Genomic DNA, 17,688 nt, shown 5'->3' with positions numbered 1-17,688 from the left:
TCTGTCAAAAGCTAAAATTTTGAACTATCATTATTCCCTCCTTTTAAAAATCTAGTCAACAGTAATCAGTGATGTCAATGAAATCCTTACAAAATTAAAACAAATTTAAAAGAAAAAATACAACAAGGGCATAAAATCACAAAAGAGGACTGCAAAACCGGACTCATCAGCCGAGCGCTTTGTCTAATAGGCACCAGCATCTTGACACCAACCAGATAGTAGTAGGCAACTCAAAATCAGCAGAACTGTGGAATGAAAACCCTTTCATTATAATGTCAGGCTTTCTGGGTTCTCAACAATCTTTGCGAAAGTTTGAAGGAAGGCAGCCAAGTCGGCACCATAGACAATTCGGTGGTCAGCTGTTACATTCACCTGGGAAAAAGAAATTCAAACACACTTCGATTAAGTTCTCCTAGGCAAAATGCAAAACTTCCAAATTCCAATCCATACATATGCCCAAAAAAACATATGCCCCAGTTGATGGGAAATTTTGCATATACTGAATAAATATTACGAATATTTCATCATAAAATATTGCAGCAAGAATTATTCAGTGGCAGTCTATTCATTGCTGGGTTTCTCCATATCTGAATACAGAAGCTGAGGCCAAATATGACTATAAGGCAATGCTTCTGCTTTCCATTGTCGAGATTTGTATACAAGATCTATTTGCTCTATGTTCCTCCCCTTGAAAAAGATCAACAACTTGGGAAAACGAACAGCTATTGTAATAATATATACAACATGCAGCATCACTACGACAATACAGAGGCAAGATTTTACAGAAAATTTAAAGATTTGCCTTTTGTCTCAAGTGTGCAAATTTCTTTGACATTATAATTCTCCACGAACCATGGGAAAGTGATTTCACTTTATGGTTCTTTTCGAATTTAAATAGCTCAATGTGATCAATATTTGGAAATTTGAGTCCAATATTGGCATGAGAATATAACATGTGCAATAAATCACTACTTAAAAGCAAGGAATTAAAGCTGTTATCAAGTTTTCTTATGCTGGTCTATAACATTGTAATACATCCTTTATTAAAGAAAGGGCATCAAAATCAAACTCACCAGCATTTTATTTTTCACACTAAAGAATCCATCTGCATCAGCCACCACAGTTGGTTTTGATGCTCCAACAGCCATTATAGCCCCCTGAATAATGTCAAAGTTTGAGCAAATAATAAAATAGCAATAAGTAGTTTCTGTTAACTAAAAAATAAACAGCTGTGAGTATAATACATTAGCTATACAAAAGAACCACAATGAGTAGATTCCATTGACTACAGATATGCGAAGCAAGCAACTAACAAATTTCCTATATGTTTCAAGTCCATGTTACAAGAAGATAGGGTGGCATTAAAAGTGGCTCCTTTTGGGAAGAGCAGGAGATGAATTCTATTATTTGGGAGGGAAGGATAGGGGCAGAAATTTAAACAGTATGAACAGAACTGTCCCGGGAAAATACTAACAAAGATTCAAGATGGAGAAAGATAACCTCTAAAGAACTTTCATAGGCTAAATTGAAGTTACAGACTTCCATGTGGAGTACATATAAAGTAGCTTATAAGAAAGGGCTGATTTTGCTTCCCAGTTGAGATGAGCAATGAATCTACTTGTTTTTGACATGATTCTTGGTCAGGGGATTCACACAATAAGAAAATTTCAGGCAATTGTTTTTGTATGGATTGGGATCTGGCAATGCCAAGCCTTACTTCTAAATCTCACGATTAGGGCATACAGGTATACACGAATTCAAATGAAGGCCCTAAATCAGTCCTCTAAATATTAGAATGAGGGGAGGGTGGAGGACGCTTAGAGCAAGTATCATTATTGAAAGCCTTTTCCTTGAAAGCTGTTTGAGAAGTGTAATTTCCTTTATACATATCCTTTCTACTTGAGAAACTTCAGGGAATGAACTTCAACCATTTGATACTATGATGAGAAGAAGGAAATGCTAGTAAATTGACTTTCGCAAGAAAGAAGTGGAATTGGTAACAAGTAACTTCTTCCTCGCATTTAGGTAAGAACTCTTTGGTAATTGGTACAGTTGCTATCGGCAATTTAATTAATAATTACATTTTGGAGAGCAGCTACTAAACACACCATTGGCTATGTTCTGTCAATTAGTTGGAGAAGAAAATTTGCAAGCTTTTGAAAATACAGCACCATGCTTTGATACTTAAGGAAGGATTTTATACACAGAATTTCTTCTTCCTCTTGTTTTCTGTTTTTCCTTTTCTTAAGCTTACTTTGGCGTACTTGCTTTTGAATCTTTCATTAATGAATTCTTCATTTGATTGATGGGTAAAAAAATGAAAACCGAGAGAGAAGGAGGGGGGGGGGGGGAGCCAAACTATTGTATTGCTCACCTGACCAGGAGGAAGAATAGCATCAAACCTGTCAACTCCAAACATTCCCAAATTGGATAGAGTGAATGTCCCTGCAAACGAGTGTGATTTAACTTGCTTGCACCCAAACATTTTACGCACTAAATTCAACCTCTGGGGAAATGAGAAAGGATATAAAAACCTGAATTATAATCGTGGGGCTGAAGTTGCTTCGTTCTGGCTTTCTCCACCAATTCTTTCCACTTTTGTGATAGTAAGTACAGATCCAACTACACCAATAGATGATATACAAAAATTCTAATTATTATAGGCCAGAAACCAATACAAAATTAAAGGGTTGGGGGGGAAGGATATATGAAGAGGTATGCACACTTAATTACAAAATAATAATTTACCTTATCTGCATCTTGAAGAACAGGGGTAATTAATCCACCATTGATTGCTACTGCCACTGCAACGTTAATGTTACTGTTATAGGTGAAACTTTTCCCATCCTTGCAGCTGGCATTCACGACCGGGTGCTGAACAAGTGCCATTGCTGCAGCTTTTGCCAATAATGCCGTCATTGTCACACCTTTTGGTTTAACCTGATTATGACAAAGAATAGTTTCAAAAACAGAAAATAAACAACATTTTCAAACTTAATGTGCTAAATGAATTAAACAATTTGAAAGTTGAATCTCAAGCAACATTGATAGTTGATACAAGGTTTAGCACATCAAGTTATAGTTACTCTGACTAGTTTGCAAACTCAATGCATTGGCTGTGACTTTCAGCTTGCACTATTCTCTGTGCTCCCAGAAATTAACCAAGTCCAAAAATACTCCACACGATTAGCCAATTGAATCAATCAATTCAAGCTACGTACCTTCTCATATAGTGCATCAAGTGCATCAGTTGTCACTGGATATCCAACTCGAAAAGTGGGTACTGAAAGGCTGTCCACCATATTTTTCGACACCGCCGCTTGCATTGTAGTAAACGGTACAACCGTAGACCCTGGAAGTGGAGGAGCTGATAGAGTAGTAGCAGGTTTAGCAGGAGCAGCAGCCGCTACTGGAGCAGGCTTCGTAGCCACAGGTTTGGTAGGAGTAATACCCGCCGCTGCCTCCACGTCAGCCGGCGTTATCCTGCCGAACGGCCCCGTTCCAGTAACCTTGTCGATATCCACCTTATGCTGCTTCGCCAATTTCTTTGCATACGGCGTCGCCACTATCTTCCTTGACCCGTCCCCAGCAGCAGCAGGTATCGCGGGAGCAGGTACCAGTTGCGAAATTGCAGAAGTAGGAGCAGAAGTAGCAGTAGGAGGAGGGGCAGCAACAGCTGATGAACCAGTACTACCCGTTTTCGACGCGGCTTTTGCTTTCGCTTCAGCAATTTCGTCCTCGGTCTCAGCTAAAATTCCAATAGGAGCGCCGACTGGAGCACTTTCACCCTCAGGCACAACAATTGCAGCGAGAATGCCGTCATAGAAGGTCTCAACATCCATGTCAGCCTTATCGGACTCAACAACGACAACGCTTTCACCTTTGGATAGGACGTCACCTTCTGATTTAATCCAGGAAACAATCTTGCCCTCAGTCATAGTGGAACTGAGAGCCGGCATGAAGATCTCCCGGATCTTCGATTGCACTGTCAACGCATTTCGTCTGTGGTGACGGAGGGATTTGGAAGGAAATGTGGAGGGGAGGGAAGATAGAGAGGAAGCGAAGGAGATAGTTTTGTTGGAGATGGGGATTTTAGAGAGGAAAGGAGAGGAAGCCATGGGAGAGAGAATGAAGGATAGGCGAAAGAGAGGAGAGGAAAGGGGGGTGGGGTGGGGTGGGGGGGAGTGTGTGGGAGAGGAGGGAAAAAGGAGAGAAAATAGAAGAGGGAGAGAAAGCGGGCGGAGAATACGATGAGAGGTTGGTTGGACGGTTTGATCTACCCCACTGTGTTTACATCGCCCACCACCTGCATCATTGTTATTTGCTTAACTGCGTTATAGCTTCTAGGTTGTCTTCTTTGTTATTCCAGGTTTTTTTTTTTTTTTTTTTTTTTAACACCGCCTCAGTAATTTATATCTTCCCCAACACATTTGTATAGATGGAATGAGCCAATGATAAATAATGGAATGGTAACACTATATTTGACTAGAGGAAAAAGAGTTGAAATACATATGGAAAGTTAAAAGTGATTTTTTTTTTTTTTTAAGTAAATATAATGTAAATAAAATTTTTTTTTACTATATAAATAAAATGAGTAAAATGGCCCATAAAACAGGCCTCGTCAACATGGCATAAGCCTAATATTAGAATTTCTAACTCAAGCTCAAAAAGCAGAGCCGCCTAAACTCTAAAAAATAATAAACTCAGCCCCCACAAGCTCCAACCCGAAATTGTAAAACTACTCGAATGACACTGACTCTACCGCCTTCTTCACCGACAACTCATGAGGGTAACGAGCAACTTGAAAGCCAATTCACATAGTTGCACCACCAAACAAGCCAATTTCGCAAGCAACCCAGTATACGTTACACAGTATTCACATATTGCAACCTTTTTCCTTCTTTTATCTCCTCTCTTGTCCTTCCATTGATTATATTTCCCTCGCCTCATTCAAGAAAGCCTTATGTAAGGAGGAAGTGTAAGGGTAAGGAAAATTACAATAGATATTGAACATTGAGTGTTTTATTTTTAAGTAAAATTTCATTAGGTATAAAAAGATTACAAAAACCAACACCTGAAATTTGCCATCAATCCATTATATTAAAAGAGGCCCAAAAGATGTAGCCCATGTGTTCTCTTTGCATTGTTATTGGATTGGGCTACAATTCTGTCTGAATCAAAGCTTTTGGGCAATGCTGCTGGTGTCTTGTTTAAAATGGTTATTGGCATTTTGGACCTAACATTTTTTTTTATGAGATCAACTAGGTTTATACATATATTTATTAATAATAATAAGCAAAGGCCCATACACATTATGTCCTACGCCTGCACTGCGATGAATTGGACTCGAAAGGGGGAATATAAAATATAACTAACGGCTTTATTTTTTACTTACTACACCATGATTAAGTATTAATTTTAACTTAATAAAATCAAATATATGAATATTTTCCTCGTCACTCATCTTTAATTGCAATCAATTCCATATCAATCTTTTTATTATTAATTTATTATAGATTTTTTTTCTCAAATATTATAATTTACTATACGTTAAATATGACTAAACACATTGTAAAATCTCTTATTGAATACCTTTAATTTTAACGTTAGACTTCCCTTTGTTTTAACATTATACAAAAAAGTTAGACTTTAATATTTTTCGCTATTTATTAGCATATTCAATTTGTTTCTCCATTATCCTCTACTGTACAGCTCACAGTTTGACTTTAAAACTCTTTTTAAAGTATATATATATACATGTATTTCTTAAAGGGGAAGAACATGCGTTAGTGGGTGGCAAATGAGAGAAAATTGCACGTCAATTCAACCGTTTAACGTTTCAAACTGGCTAGCTAAGATCGTTTTTTCATAATTTATTGAATTTATTTTTTTTTATAAGTGAACAGTGAGAGAGAAATAATACACAATAAAAAAATAATGAGAAATTTTCTTTTTTTTATAATTGGAAATAGGGAATAAAATATAAAGAGTGGAAAAACAATATAATTATTTTTCTTTAGGTTTTTAAGAAACTTCTTTTAATCTCTGTTTATCTAAATAAGAATAAAAATAATTAATAAAAAATTCTCTTTATCTTAAAAAATATATTTTTTTAATACCATAGAACGCTAATACCTAGAAAAAAGAGTGAATTAACAAAAAGGAACAACTCTGGGAGTAGTAATCCCCGTGAGTTCCATATGAGAAGATCTGCAAGCAATCTTGAAGAAAAAAGACAACCTATGCAACCTCAAAGATGGGTGGACAACAAGCTGACCAAATTTGTCCGCTACCACATTAGCTTTACGTTAGCAATGCTGGAAACGCAGTTGCCGTTGGAGCCCGATCAACTCTCTAGTGAGTAGTCAAGACTAAATCCAAGATTATCTTTTTCTTTACACTTTATCAATTAGGGATAGTAATCGATTTAAATAGAAAAAAATAATTGAATTTAAATAATTTGAGAATTTAGTCCTGTTTTTAAAAGAGTTCAATTCAATTTTAATTTTTATATTTTTCAATTATATTAGCTCAATTTTAAAAATAATTTTTTTGATAAAATAAAGTTGAATCACTATATATTTAATTTAATACACAATATAACATTTCTCAAATATTAGGTTTGATTTTGACCACCTTCAATCATAGATTTTTAACCTATTTACTTTACTTTTAATCTTAATCGACCATCTTAATGAATTTCGGTGCTATATGTTATTTCTTTATAACTACAAACCCTCTCTTTTTTTACCAATTTCCTTAGCGGCCTCTCCCCTTATTCGTTCTTCCGTCAATCATTTGCTCCCTTCATCTTCCAATTTTTTTCCCTTCATTTGCTCTCTTCCTGCTGTCTTTATTAGTCCTATACCCTTTCTCTTTTGTGTTTTGCGACTACCATTTTGTGGAGGGTGCATTTATACTATTGAATATTGCATTCGATTCGAATATAAAGTGTCTTCAATATCGCGATTCTTGGACCATCATAATGGTGCAATCATACTACTTGACACTGAGGGCTACAATCAGTCCGATTATGACGCCTTTTCCATATCCTTACCTTAAGGAGAGAGGGTTGGAATATGAAAAGTTGATTCTGAAGACAAGGTCAGGAAAGTAGTTAGCGAGACAATTTTTCGCATGGCCTTTCAAACGATGTCTTCCCACAATGAGATGGAGTTGCTATTAATAAATTTTTGAAAGTTTTAATGTAATAGAGACTTTTACTCAAGTCCTTTTTATCTCATTATAATTTTTTGAAATGAATATACTTATTTTATCTATTTTATTCGGCAATAAAGAAATATTCTTTTAAATGATGCTTATAAAATATTAGTAGAATAAAATGAATACCCAAAAATGTGGACTTGCGGGTACTCACCTTTGCCCCATATGACGCCATAGGTGTTTTCATAATAAGTGACTTTTATTCATCCTGATTCTTAACTATCAGGTCCATCTTATCGAATTTATCCTTTAAATTATCCTTCGATTAGCCACCCCTTATCCATTGGGGATTAGTATACCCTTTATAATTTTCTTGGCACAGGTGATATAGAGATTGACGCTCGGATGGACTGACGAGAACCGCCCTATATAACACATATTACATATATTAATAACGATACTATGGTAGTTTAGAATTGGGCGACCAAGTATCACATTATATGCAAAGCCTAACTTATTAAAAACATTTAAAATGAGAAAATTAACTGAACTACCTGTATCTACAAGCACCTGCCTTACCTCATACCAATTTACGAGGATCTTAACGACCAGCGGATCATTTTGAAAAAATTCGACCGCTTTATCAGCAGGACCAAGTCTTACCTCTTACTTTATGGTTCTTGATGAACATACAAGACATCCTTTACTACATACTTGTTTTTCCTTTTGCCCTTATTTGATCCCCTCGTAATGACATATACGATTCTGGCTATCTGGAGATATTAGAAATGAAAGATTCCTTTTTTAGAAAGAAAAGAAACAAGAGACCGACTTTAATCAACATAATCAAATTGAGTCCAATGGATTCTCCGCAACGAACCAAATGATGTTGCTGATATTAGATTGATAATGAGGTTGGAATTGAGTCGCGCTGTAATTGGATAGAACCTACAATGAATAAAACGTAAGGTGGTGGTGGGTGCCCATGGCAGTCACTCTGACGCTCAAGTCGGTATCGACGAGTAGAGAGAATGTTATGAATAGCTTAAAGTTTTAGTATTAGAAAATAACGTGCCTTGTCTCTGTGATTCTCCTCATTTTATACTGTAAGATGGTGGAGTTAAATATAGTATTTTCTGATAATCCGACAACGATGTGGTTAGTTGCTTGAAATGGAGTATCGCAAGTAAATGAGTTGGTAATCCCACTGTTACAGACGTAATTGGGATACGCTGGATTATGCTATATAACGGTAAATTTACACTTAGATTTGTCCTGTCGAGGAAGGACAAGTCTTTAATAATGATCTGAGTGTTTAAAATACCCAAACGGACTATTTGTTCTATATATATAATTCTTGTCACATGACCTTATTTTGTAACGACAGCTCATGGTTTATATTAAATGGTTGTTATGTAACATCAATTATTATAATTTTATTTTATATTTAAACTTTTTTTAAAACATTTCTCATTATTTAATAAATTTAATATATTTAAAATTAATATAATTAGAAAAATATTTTTTTAATACACGTGAAATGGTAAAAAATATACGAGATTGAAAGATTATAATGTTTTTATAGGGAAACTTACAATTTAGTCTCTTAGTATTATTATTATTAACAAATCAGTCTTTACATTTTAAAAAATCTATTAAAACGTCCTTAATTTTTATTTTTATTAACAAAATAGTCATTCCATCTATTTTTTCCGTTAAAAATATAACAAAAAATCAAATTACCCATTATTTTCTTCCTCCTCTTCCTTCTTCTTCTTCTTCAATGATTTTTTCTCATTTTCTTCTTTTTATTTAGTTCTTTTTCTTATTCATTTTTTATTCTTTTTCGATTTTTCTTTTTATTATTTTTTTTCAAAAGGAAAAAGAGAAAATTTTCACTTCTTCTTCATCCTTATCTTCTTCTTCTTCTCTTTTTTATTTTTTTTCTTCTTCATTATTATTTTATTCTTATTTTCTTCATGAGAAGGAGGAGTGACTAGTTTTCTTGATGAAAAGAAATGATAAAAATATTTTAATATATTTTAATAAATTTTTAAAAATATAATGACTGATTTATTAATAATAATAATATCTAATAATTAAAAAAAGAGTTTTATTTGAGAGTAAAATTAAATTTTAAATTTTTTTTTATTTTTTATTTATTAAAAAAATAAAAATATTATTTTATTGATATAGAGAAAAATTAATAATATTTTAATAAATTTTTAAAAATATAAAAATTAATTTATTAATAATATCAATATTCAAAACACTGAATCTCTCTTTTATATACAGGGAGAGTTGGGGCGCGTGAGCGCCACGTGATAACTCATTGAATGCGTCATCAGAATCTGGTGGGTGCATTTACCGGATCAATAATTGAATATAAAACAAATAAATAAAAAAATATATATATAATAAAGGGGGTAGATCCGCGTCTTCTCCATCAAGATAACAGATAACGCTAAAGTTGGGGCCGGCTTAGCTGTCATTTGGAGCCATTTCGTATGGGTTGCGTCACCTGTTTTGCCTTTATCGGCAATCTTTCTTTTTCAATGTAATAATTTTCCCGATTCCCTCCGTACTTTAAAAAAATCTACAGTTATTTTAATATAAATTATATATACATATATATATATATATATTTTTTGATGTAATAAATTATTTTTTTTCATATTATCCGTTTTATTCTACTATTATTTAATTATTTTAAAATTAACAATTTTTAAATTAATTATATTTAAACACTAATTTAAAAAACTTATAATCAATGAATTTATATTGTATAATAAAATTAATTTATTAATTTATATATTTATAAAAATATATTGAATAGTTTGTACGTTTTAATTTTGATAATTCCCCAAAAATCTCTCTTCCATTAAATTTTATCACTATTATTATTATTAAATCTGAATCCTTATCCTTTAATACTCTATTCCTCTGTATTGTACATGTCACTGATGACAGTGGTACATATGAAATGAAATTGATACTGTGAAGGAAATGAAATTGTATTATAATTAATAGTTTAATATAATTTATATTTTAAAGCACAGAGCATGTAATTAATTGTTAACTTTAGAAAATAATGTATATTTATTTATATAATTTTAATATTTTTAATGTGAGAAGTAAATATAAATATAATATTTTTTATAATTTAATAATAATATAATCTATTAATTAATAAAAATATCATGAGATAACAGATTAATGATTTCGTATTTATAATAAATATTAGGATCGTGCAATTGGTCGGTTCGGATTTGAACTGAATCGAATTGAAAATACTGAAAGTCGAATTGTAAAGATATTAAAAATTGAAAAAATCGATTATAAAAATAAAATCAAACCGAATCAAACTGATAAAAATCGATTCGATTCGATTATTTCAAATCGAAATTTATAATTTTTTTTAATTTTCTACTTTTTAATTTCAATATTTCTCATAAATTTATCAATAAATATTATCTGAATACATAAAGATAATACTTAAAAAATTTATATAAATTCATGTAAAATTTAAAAATACATATAAAATCAATATTAATAAAAATATGTATAAAATCAATTATTCGATTTGTCGGTTATTTAATACATTTAAATCGAACTGAACTAAAAATTGAATAAATTAAAAAATACTAATCAAACTGAACTGAATATTATAATTAACAGAATTATTAAACTGAAATTAATCGATTTGATTTTTTAGTTCAAACCGATTATGCTCTTCCCTAATAAAAATACTATAAATTATGCTAATTAATAATAAATGAAAACTCACTTTTTCAAAAAGTAGACGAGTCTTAATATCATACCGAACATTATCATATTCAAAATTTCCATTTGAAAAAATAACTCTGTTTTATATTAACTTGATTCTTGTCATATCAATCAATCTCATAATAAAAATTTAATAATTTGATAACAGTATCAAATGATATAAAAATTTAATATAAATAATATTTTAGTTAAATTTTAAAATTATATAAATTATTTAATATATTTTTAAAAATATATAATTAATGAATTAATTTTATTATAGCATAGTAGCATACTGACTCATCATTACTTTTTTTTTCTACTTAAATTGAATTAAAATTATATTTATTTTTCCATCAAAAGTAAGATGGTGAACGAACTAAACGATTCTTAAATTATTTAAAATTAAACTCGATAAAAACTCGATTACTTTTAATTTGATTTCTAAACGAGTCGAGTTCGAATTTAATTTTTATGCACATTTATTAAACGAGTCAAACTTGACATTTGTAATATTCGACTCGTTAAGATTAATGAGCTGACTCGTTAAGATTAATGAGCTGACTCGTTAAGAAACTCATAAACAACTCGTTAAGAGATTCGTGAACAGGTTCGTAACGCTCGTTAAGAGATTCATGAACAAAATCGTTAAGAGACTCATAAACAGACTCGTTAAGGTACTCATGAATAAACTCGTTAAGAAACTCGTGAACAGACTCGTTAAGATGCTCGTCGAGCGAGACTCGTTAAAAACTCAACTCGATTCGATTACACTCCGCCACTTAATCTATTTATTATGTATATCATTAATTTTTATATTTTTATCCCTTAATTATATAACTATATTATTAATTTATATATTTATTTTTCACTATATATCTTTATATGTAGATATTCTTTTTAAACTATTAAATCTCTTAATAAATTATTGTATATATTTTTATATGTATTTATATAATTATTTTTTTACTCAATATTATTTATTTAATTTTATAAATTAAAATTTTTATATAATTTAAATATAAATCAATATAATTCAATAGATAAAATTTGAGTATAATGTATATATATAATTATATAATTTAAATTGATTATACTTATATTAATATATTTACTTTATATAATATTTTATATTTATATTATATGTATATTATTTTTAATACAATAAAATAATTTAATATAAATTATATATTTAAATAAAAATAAATAATGATATATAAATAGTCAATAACAATATATTAATAAATTTTATATAAAAATATCCATAAATACTAACGATAAAATTATACAGATTTAATTAAAATTATGTAATTTAAAAAAAAATTTCTCTATATATTTATATATTTATTATATATATTTCAATTAATTTTTCATATAATATAAATATTTAAATAAATAATTATTAAATTTAATATTATAAACTTCAGTTCAGCTCGTGTAAAAGGAGTCCAAACTACCTTAAATTTTCTATCAAAATTCAAATAATTTCACATTTTGACTGCATCAACCGTGTAATTTATACATATATTTTTAAAAAATACTATTTAATTTATGCGAGGTAGAATATTTTATTAATCAATTATTTAATTTAAAAATATATTAAAAATTTAAAGTTTTAAAAAAGTTTATTAACTAATTTTATTTATTAATTTTAATTATAAATTATTATAAAAAAATTAAAATATTTTCAATATAAAAATTAATTAGTTGATTTTTTATATAGTTTGAAAAATCAATTAATAATTTTTTTATATTATATTGACTAAATAATAAAATATTTAAAATTAATAAAAATTTAATTGATATATTATTTTAAAATTTTATAAATATTTTAATACATTTTTTAAAATCAATTAAATAACTAATGAATTTTTTGAACGGTATAATATTTTTAAAAAATAAAAGAAATCATGTGAACTTTATATTTAAATACAAATAAGTCATTAATCAGTACAATGTTATTTTTTTAATAATAAAACATCATTTTTATAATTTAAATACTAAAATTATTTACTATTTAAAATTACAATAAAGACTAAAAAAATAATATAAATATTTAGAGCATTTCAAATTAAAAAATTAATATTGAAAAAACATTATTGTTGGAAAAAATTTTCATTAAAAGAAACATTTTATTAATTCATAAGCTTCGAAATTTTATTTAGTTAAGACTTTCAAATTGAGTTTATTTAGAATTTAATAAATAAAAAGTCTATGGATTGATTTGGAGTTTCTTATTAAATAATTTTAATATTTACTGTTTTAATTTATTAGCATGTTATACATAATTCAAAATGTATATCAAACATTTAATTAATTGTAATTTTTAAATTATATGGAATTTTAATGAATTGTTTTTTAATTTGATTGAATTACAATTTATTTAATTATTAAAAATTAAAAAATTAATTTCAATTCATTAATTAACATAAAAATAAATAATTAAGGGGGATAAATGGATGTGATAAAATAAGTTTTAATTTCTTAACATCTATTTTATCACTTTTTAAGCTTTTTTATTATTAGGTCAATAAATTTTAAAATATATAAAATATATAAATATTTCAATCGATTAATTTGAAAATAGTGATATTTTTTTAAAAAATTAGAGACATAATCGTAAGTTTCTTAAAAATAAAGTGAATATTCATATTATTTTTCTTTATTTTTAATTAGTTTAATATATAATTAAAAAATGATGCGTGGACGCACGCAATATCTACGACTACGAGCAAAGGTAGTGCAATGATTTTGGTACAAGGGGTCGATGGGGCTACATGAAAAGTGGGTCCACTGTCTATGCAATACGTAAGCAGTTTTGTCGTTTTAGCCGTACCTGGCCACCATTATGGACTTGCTTCGAACAGGAGGAGAGACCGATAGACAAAGCTTTAGCCGGCATTAATTAGACTTTTAAGCACATCAATTCGTTTTGTGAAAAAAAAAAAAACATAGAGATAATGTAGACAATAGCTCAAGAGGCTTACCAAAAAACCAATTACTCGAAATAATTTGGTGTAAACTCAATTTTGCTAAGCAATCAGCTGGCTTGTTATCAGATCTCTTGAATGGCAGTAGTGACCGATAAAAGAATAAAAGGCTTCAGCTAAACCTTCAATGGCGTCTATACTATACATGCTTTGATTTCCCAGAAGACGCTCTTCCTTGCATCTGAAAGTGGCGGATATGACAATGTCCGAGTTATTCGAAAAATGGCAAATCAAATCAGAGATTTCAGGATTCTCAAAGCTTCACCTGATAGAGGAGAAGAGCGAGAAGCTTGTTTACCAATTTCATGGAATACATCAATCACTTTCGCTCGATAATTCCTAGCTATGACTGCTATCAGAGACTTTTTATCCCTCTCCAGCCAAGCAATAGCAAAATTAAAATTTGAAACTCTCTCATGAGGATGAGACCGCCTGACAACAAGAGGATGACGGTGAATGATGCTATCAGGATGAGATTCCGAGGCTTTTATAAGATGCAATTCACTACACCATTTTATTTTTTAATATTGTAATCAATTTTTAATAATCATATAATCTATTAATACGAGTTATAATAATTTTTTAATTAATCATAGAAATTATCTCATTTTAGTTTTATTTTATCTATGTAGAATTCCACATTGCACGTTAAATATAACAAATTTAACTTATAAACGAATTATAATTAGTGACTTATTAATTATTATTATTTTTTTATAAAAAGGAATTCATTAATTTTAAAAAATAAATAAGGAGAATTTGAGATTCGATGGATACAAAATATTCTTTCTAGCCACAATTAGAAATTCAATATGGATAAAAAAATTGCAGATTTATGAGTAAATACAAGATAATTAATATATTTGAGAGAATTGTGTTAAACTTTTCTTTATAATTTTGTGATTTCATTATAAAGAATAAAAGTTTGAGATTATAGGTTTATTGAAAAAGAAAAGTAATAAAAATAAAAATCCAAGGCCAAGAATAAGAGATAACTATTTAATTTTCCTTTCTCTTTTTCCGAGAAAGTTTACAATTTCACTGTTAGTACTGTTTTAGTGGAGTATTAAATAATTTGGATTTTTCTTTTACAAAGATTACTAATAAACCTATAAAATCTTTTAAAATGATTGTCAATATTCGACAGCAAAAATTGTAGATTTTTTTTATCATACCCTTACAGTTTTTTAAACTTTCAGGACTAATATTTTCCTGTCGGCTTTCCTTTGTTCGAAGGTCAATCTTTCCCGTGCCGGTTAATGGATTCATTCTCTTCAGCAAAAGAGATTATTAATACTGATTTTTAACTATGTTTTTTTAATAAACTCAGCTTCAAAGCGAGAATGTCATAGCTAATATGCCGCATATATATAGTTGGATTCCTTTAATTGTTTAGTCTGCATGTGCGTGTAGGTTTTCCTTTTAACCCAGCAAAAGGGATGCTAGTAGCTATAAGAGAGGTCATCTCATAGGTTATTACGCCGACAAAACTTTTCTGCTTGTCTAGTATGCAGCTCTCTGTGGCATTAGAAACAGCTAATTTTAGAGTTTTGACTATAGTAGCGGTAAGTTTCAAAAATGTAAATTCTATTACTAAGATCGACTTTTTACGCAGCAAAAATAGTTGGATGGTTGCCTGCCACGCTTAGTTGAGTTGACAAAGGTGCTATGAATTCCTTGACTGTGTCAGGCTTCGATTCCCACTAAATTTTATCCCCCAATTTGTAAACAAAAAAAAATGTTAGACAGATCGATAATAATACTTCTAATATTTATTTTAATAGTGAGTTTTATTATCAATAAATTTTTTCTTAATTTTAAAGAAAATAATAAATATCAAGAAAATAATTTATATATAATATTTTTTTTACAAAAAATCATTATTCAAATTTGAATATTTTAATTTTGCAATGAAAAAGAAGTCAACAATGTACATTATATTTTGATTCAGCAAAAGGCACATAGCAATTGAAAAATCATGTTACATGTGGGAAAAAAGCGTCGCAATAGTGAAGAAGAACAACTTTAGTGGGAGACAACATCAAAATTTATTTATATTGGACATAAATTTTTAAGAGAAAAGCTTAAGCGTTTGTTTGCCTAAAATAATTTATATTTAAAAAATATTTTTCATAAGAATTATTTTATATTTTTAATTTAAAAAATAAAATATATTAATAGAATTTATATATAAGTTTTAATAAGACTCTTAAATTTTATTTTTTAAAAAGAGAAAATCATTTTCTTAAACTTAATTTTTTTTATTTTTTAAAATTTTTAAATATAAGAAAAAGTGAACAAATATTTTTTAAACAAATTGCTTAAGTGTATTCCAAATGTGCATTGATTTGGGATTCTATTAAACACCAAAGTGACAAAAATACTAAACCTTGACCTGTAATGATTTGTTGTATAATAAAAAAAATACATAAATAATTATAATATCATATATGATTTCAATTAATTTTTAAATAAAAATTATTTTTTATTTCAAATTAAAGAATTGATACAAAAATAATTAATTTAACTCCTCTCTTAATTTTTTTAATATAATTATAGACATATCCAGTATATTAAATTAAAATTAAAATTAAATTATGTTCACTTCAATAAGCAGGGTAAGATAGCTATTAATGAGAGCTCGCCTATACCAAAAATTTTAAGGAAAAAAAGAATAAATGGAAGGAGAGCATTTAAAAAAAAAAGTCATTTAACTTGTTTCAATTTTTATAGATTAGAGTTGAAATTAAAATATTCCCAAATTTATGAAAATAAAATTATCCTAAATCAATCTCTAAAAGTTTAACTGAAATCCAATCAAACACCATTTGATATCGTTAATTGTGAATTATCCACAATCAAATTGGAACCCTATGCTTACGAATGACATTTAAAGGAGCAGTGCCAAGGAATAATAATAATAATAATAATAATAATAATAATAATAATAATAATAATAATAATAATAATAATAATAATAATAATAATGCATTTATATTTATTAAATATAAAAATTTATTGTTGTTTTTTAATATATCATTGTTTGATATATATTAAAAATAGCATTTAACAATTGAAAATAATTTAATAATAAAATAATATAAGTGTGTATATTAATAAGGAAAAAATATTTTTTATTTATGAAATATAATATTATTAACGGCCATTTAAAAAAAAAAAAAAAGAATTAATGGATTCATATTCTATTTTTAAGATTTAATATTTTAATTCTTAAAATTTGATAGTGTTAAAATTAGAGATTTTTCTTCCAAAAAATATTGTTAGGAAAAATAATTGAATTATTATTTTTTAATTTAATATTTTAATTTTTAAAATTTAATTAATATAAATTTATAAATTTATTTCTCACCAAATCGAGTCAACAAAACTCAATTTATAAATCGAATTAATAAAACTCTATTTATAAATTAAAATAATAAACCGAAAATCTCAAATTTAATATTTATAAATAAATAAAAATTTTAATATATTAAAAATTTAAATTTAATAAATATAATAAAAATTAAGAAAAATTATTTTTTTTTATTTTTAATATAAAACATAATTAATAGATTTATGTCACTATTTTTTGAATTCAACACTTTAGTTTATAAATTTTAATTCTGTCAAATTTCAATAAATAAAATCTCAAATTCAATTCCAAATAAAAATAAAAATGTATAAAATTTAAATTATTAAAAGTAAAAAATTAAAATTCAATAGAAATTATTATTTTTGTGATGTCATTCATTATCGATGACTGGTCGCC

The 17,688-nt window shown here is 28.1% G+C and overlaps 1 protein-coding gene across 1 annotated transcript; it reads right to left on the bottom strand.

Moving 5' to 3' along the window:
- Positions 1-7: 7 nt before the first annotated feature.
- On the bottom strand, positions 8-4,335 carry LOC110599973 (dihydrolipoyllysine-residue acetyltransferase component 4 of pyruvate dehydrogenase complex, chloroplastic). Its single transcript, XM_021736624.2, has 6 exons — positions 3,222-4,335; positions 2,749-2,940; positions 2,535-2,622; positions 2,375-2,445; positions 1,074-1,157; positions 8-372 (listed from the first exon to the last, which is right to left on the bottom strand). The coding sequence occupies exons 1-6, from the start codon at positions 4,116-4,118 to the stop codon at positions 268-270; spliced, it is 1,437 nt and encodes a 478-aa protein (XP_021592316.2). The 5' UTR covers positions 4,119-4,335; the 3' UTR covers positions 8-267.
- Between the last annotated feature and the right edge of the window lie 13,353 nt (positions 4,336-17,688).

The sequence above is a fragment of the Manihot esculenta genome, chromosome 14, assembly GCF_001659605.2.
Source record: "Manihot esculenta cultivar AM560-2 chromosome 14, M.esculenta_v8, whole genome shotgun sequence".
NCBI classification, from domain to species: Eukaryota; Viridiplantae; Streptophyta; class Magnoliopsida; order Malpighiales; family Euphorbiaceae; genus Manihot; species Manihot esculenta.
Note: the sequence above shows the minus strand (reverse complement) of the source record. Positions and strands in the feature narration are given on the sequence as shown.

What these genes read in the sequence shown, in the direction of transcription:
- LOC110599973 (XM_021736624.2), bottom strand. Translation starts at nt 4,118, where the DNA reads ATGGCTTCCTCTCCTTTCCTCTCTAAAATCCCCATCTCCAACAAAACT. An exon ending in TTGATGCACTATATGAGAAG is followed by an intron (nt 2,941 to 3,221) that starts GTACGTAGCTTG and finishes TGTCATAATCAG; the next exon opens with GTTAAACCAAAAGGTGTGAC. An exon ending in GTGTGAAAAATAAAATGCTG is followed by an intron (nt 373 to 1,073) that starts GTGAGTTTGATT and finishes TCTTTTTCCCAG; the next exon opens with GTGAATGTAACAGCTGACCA.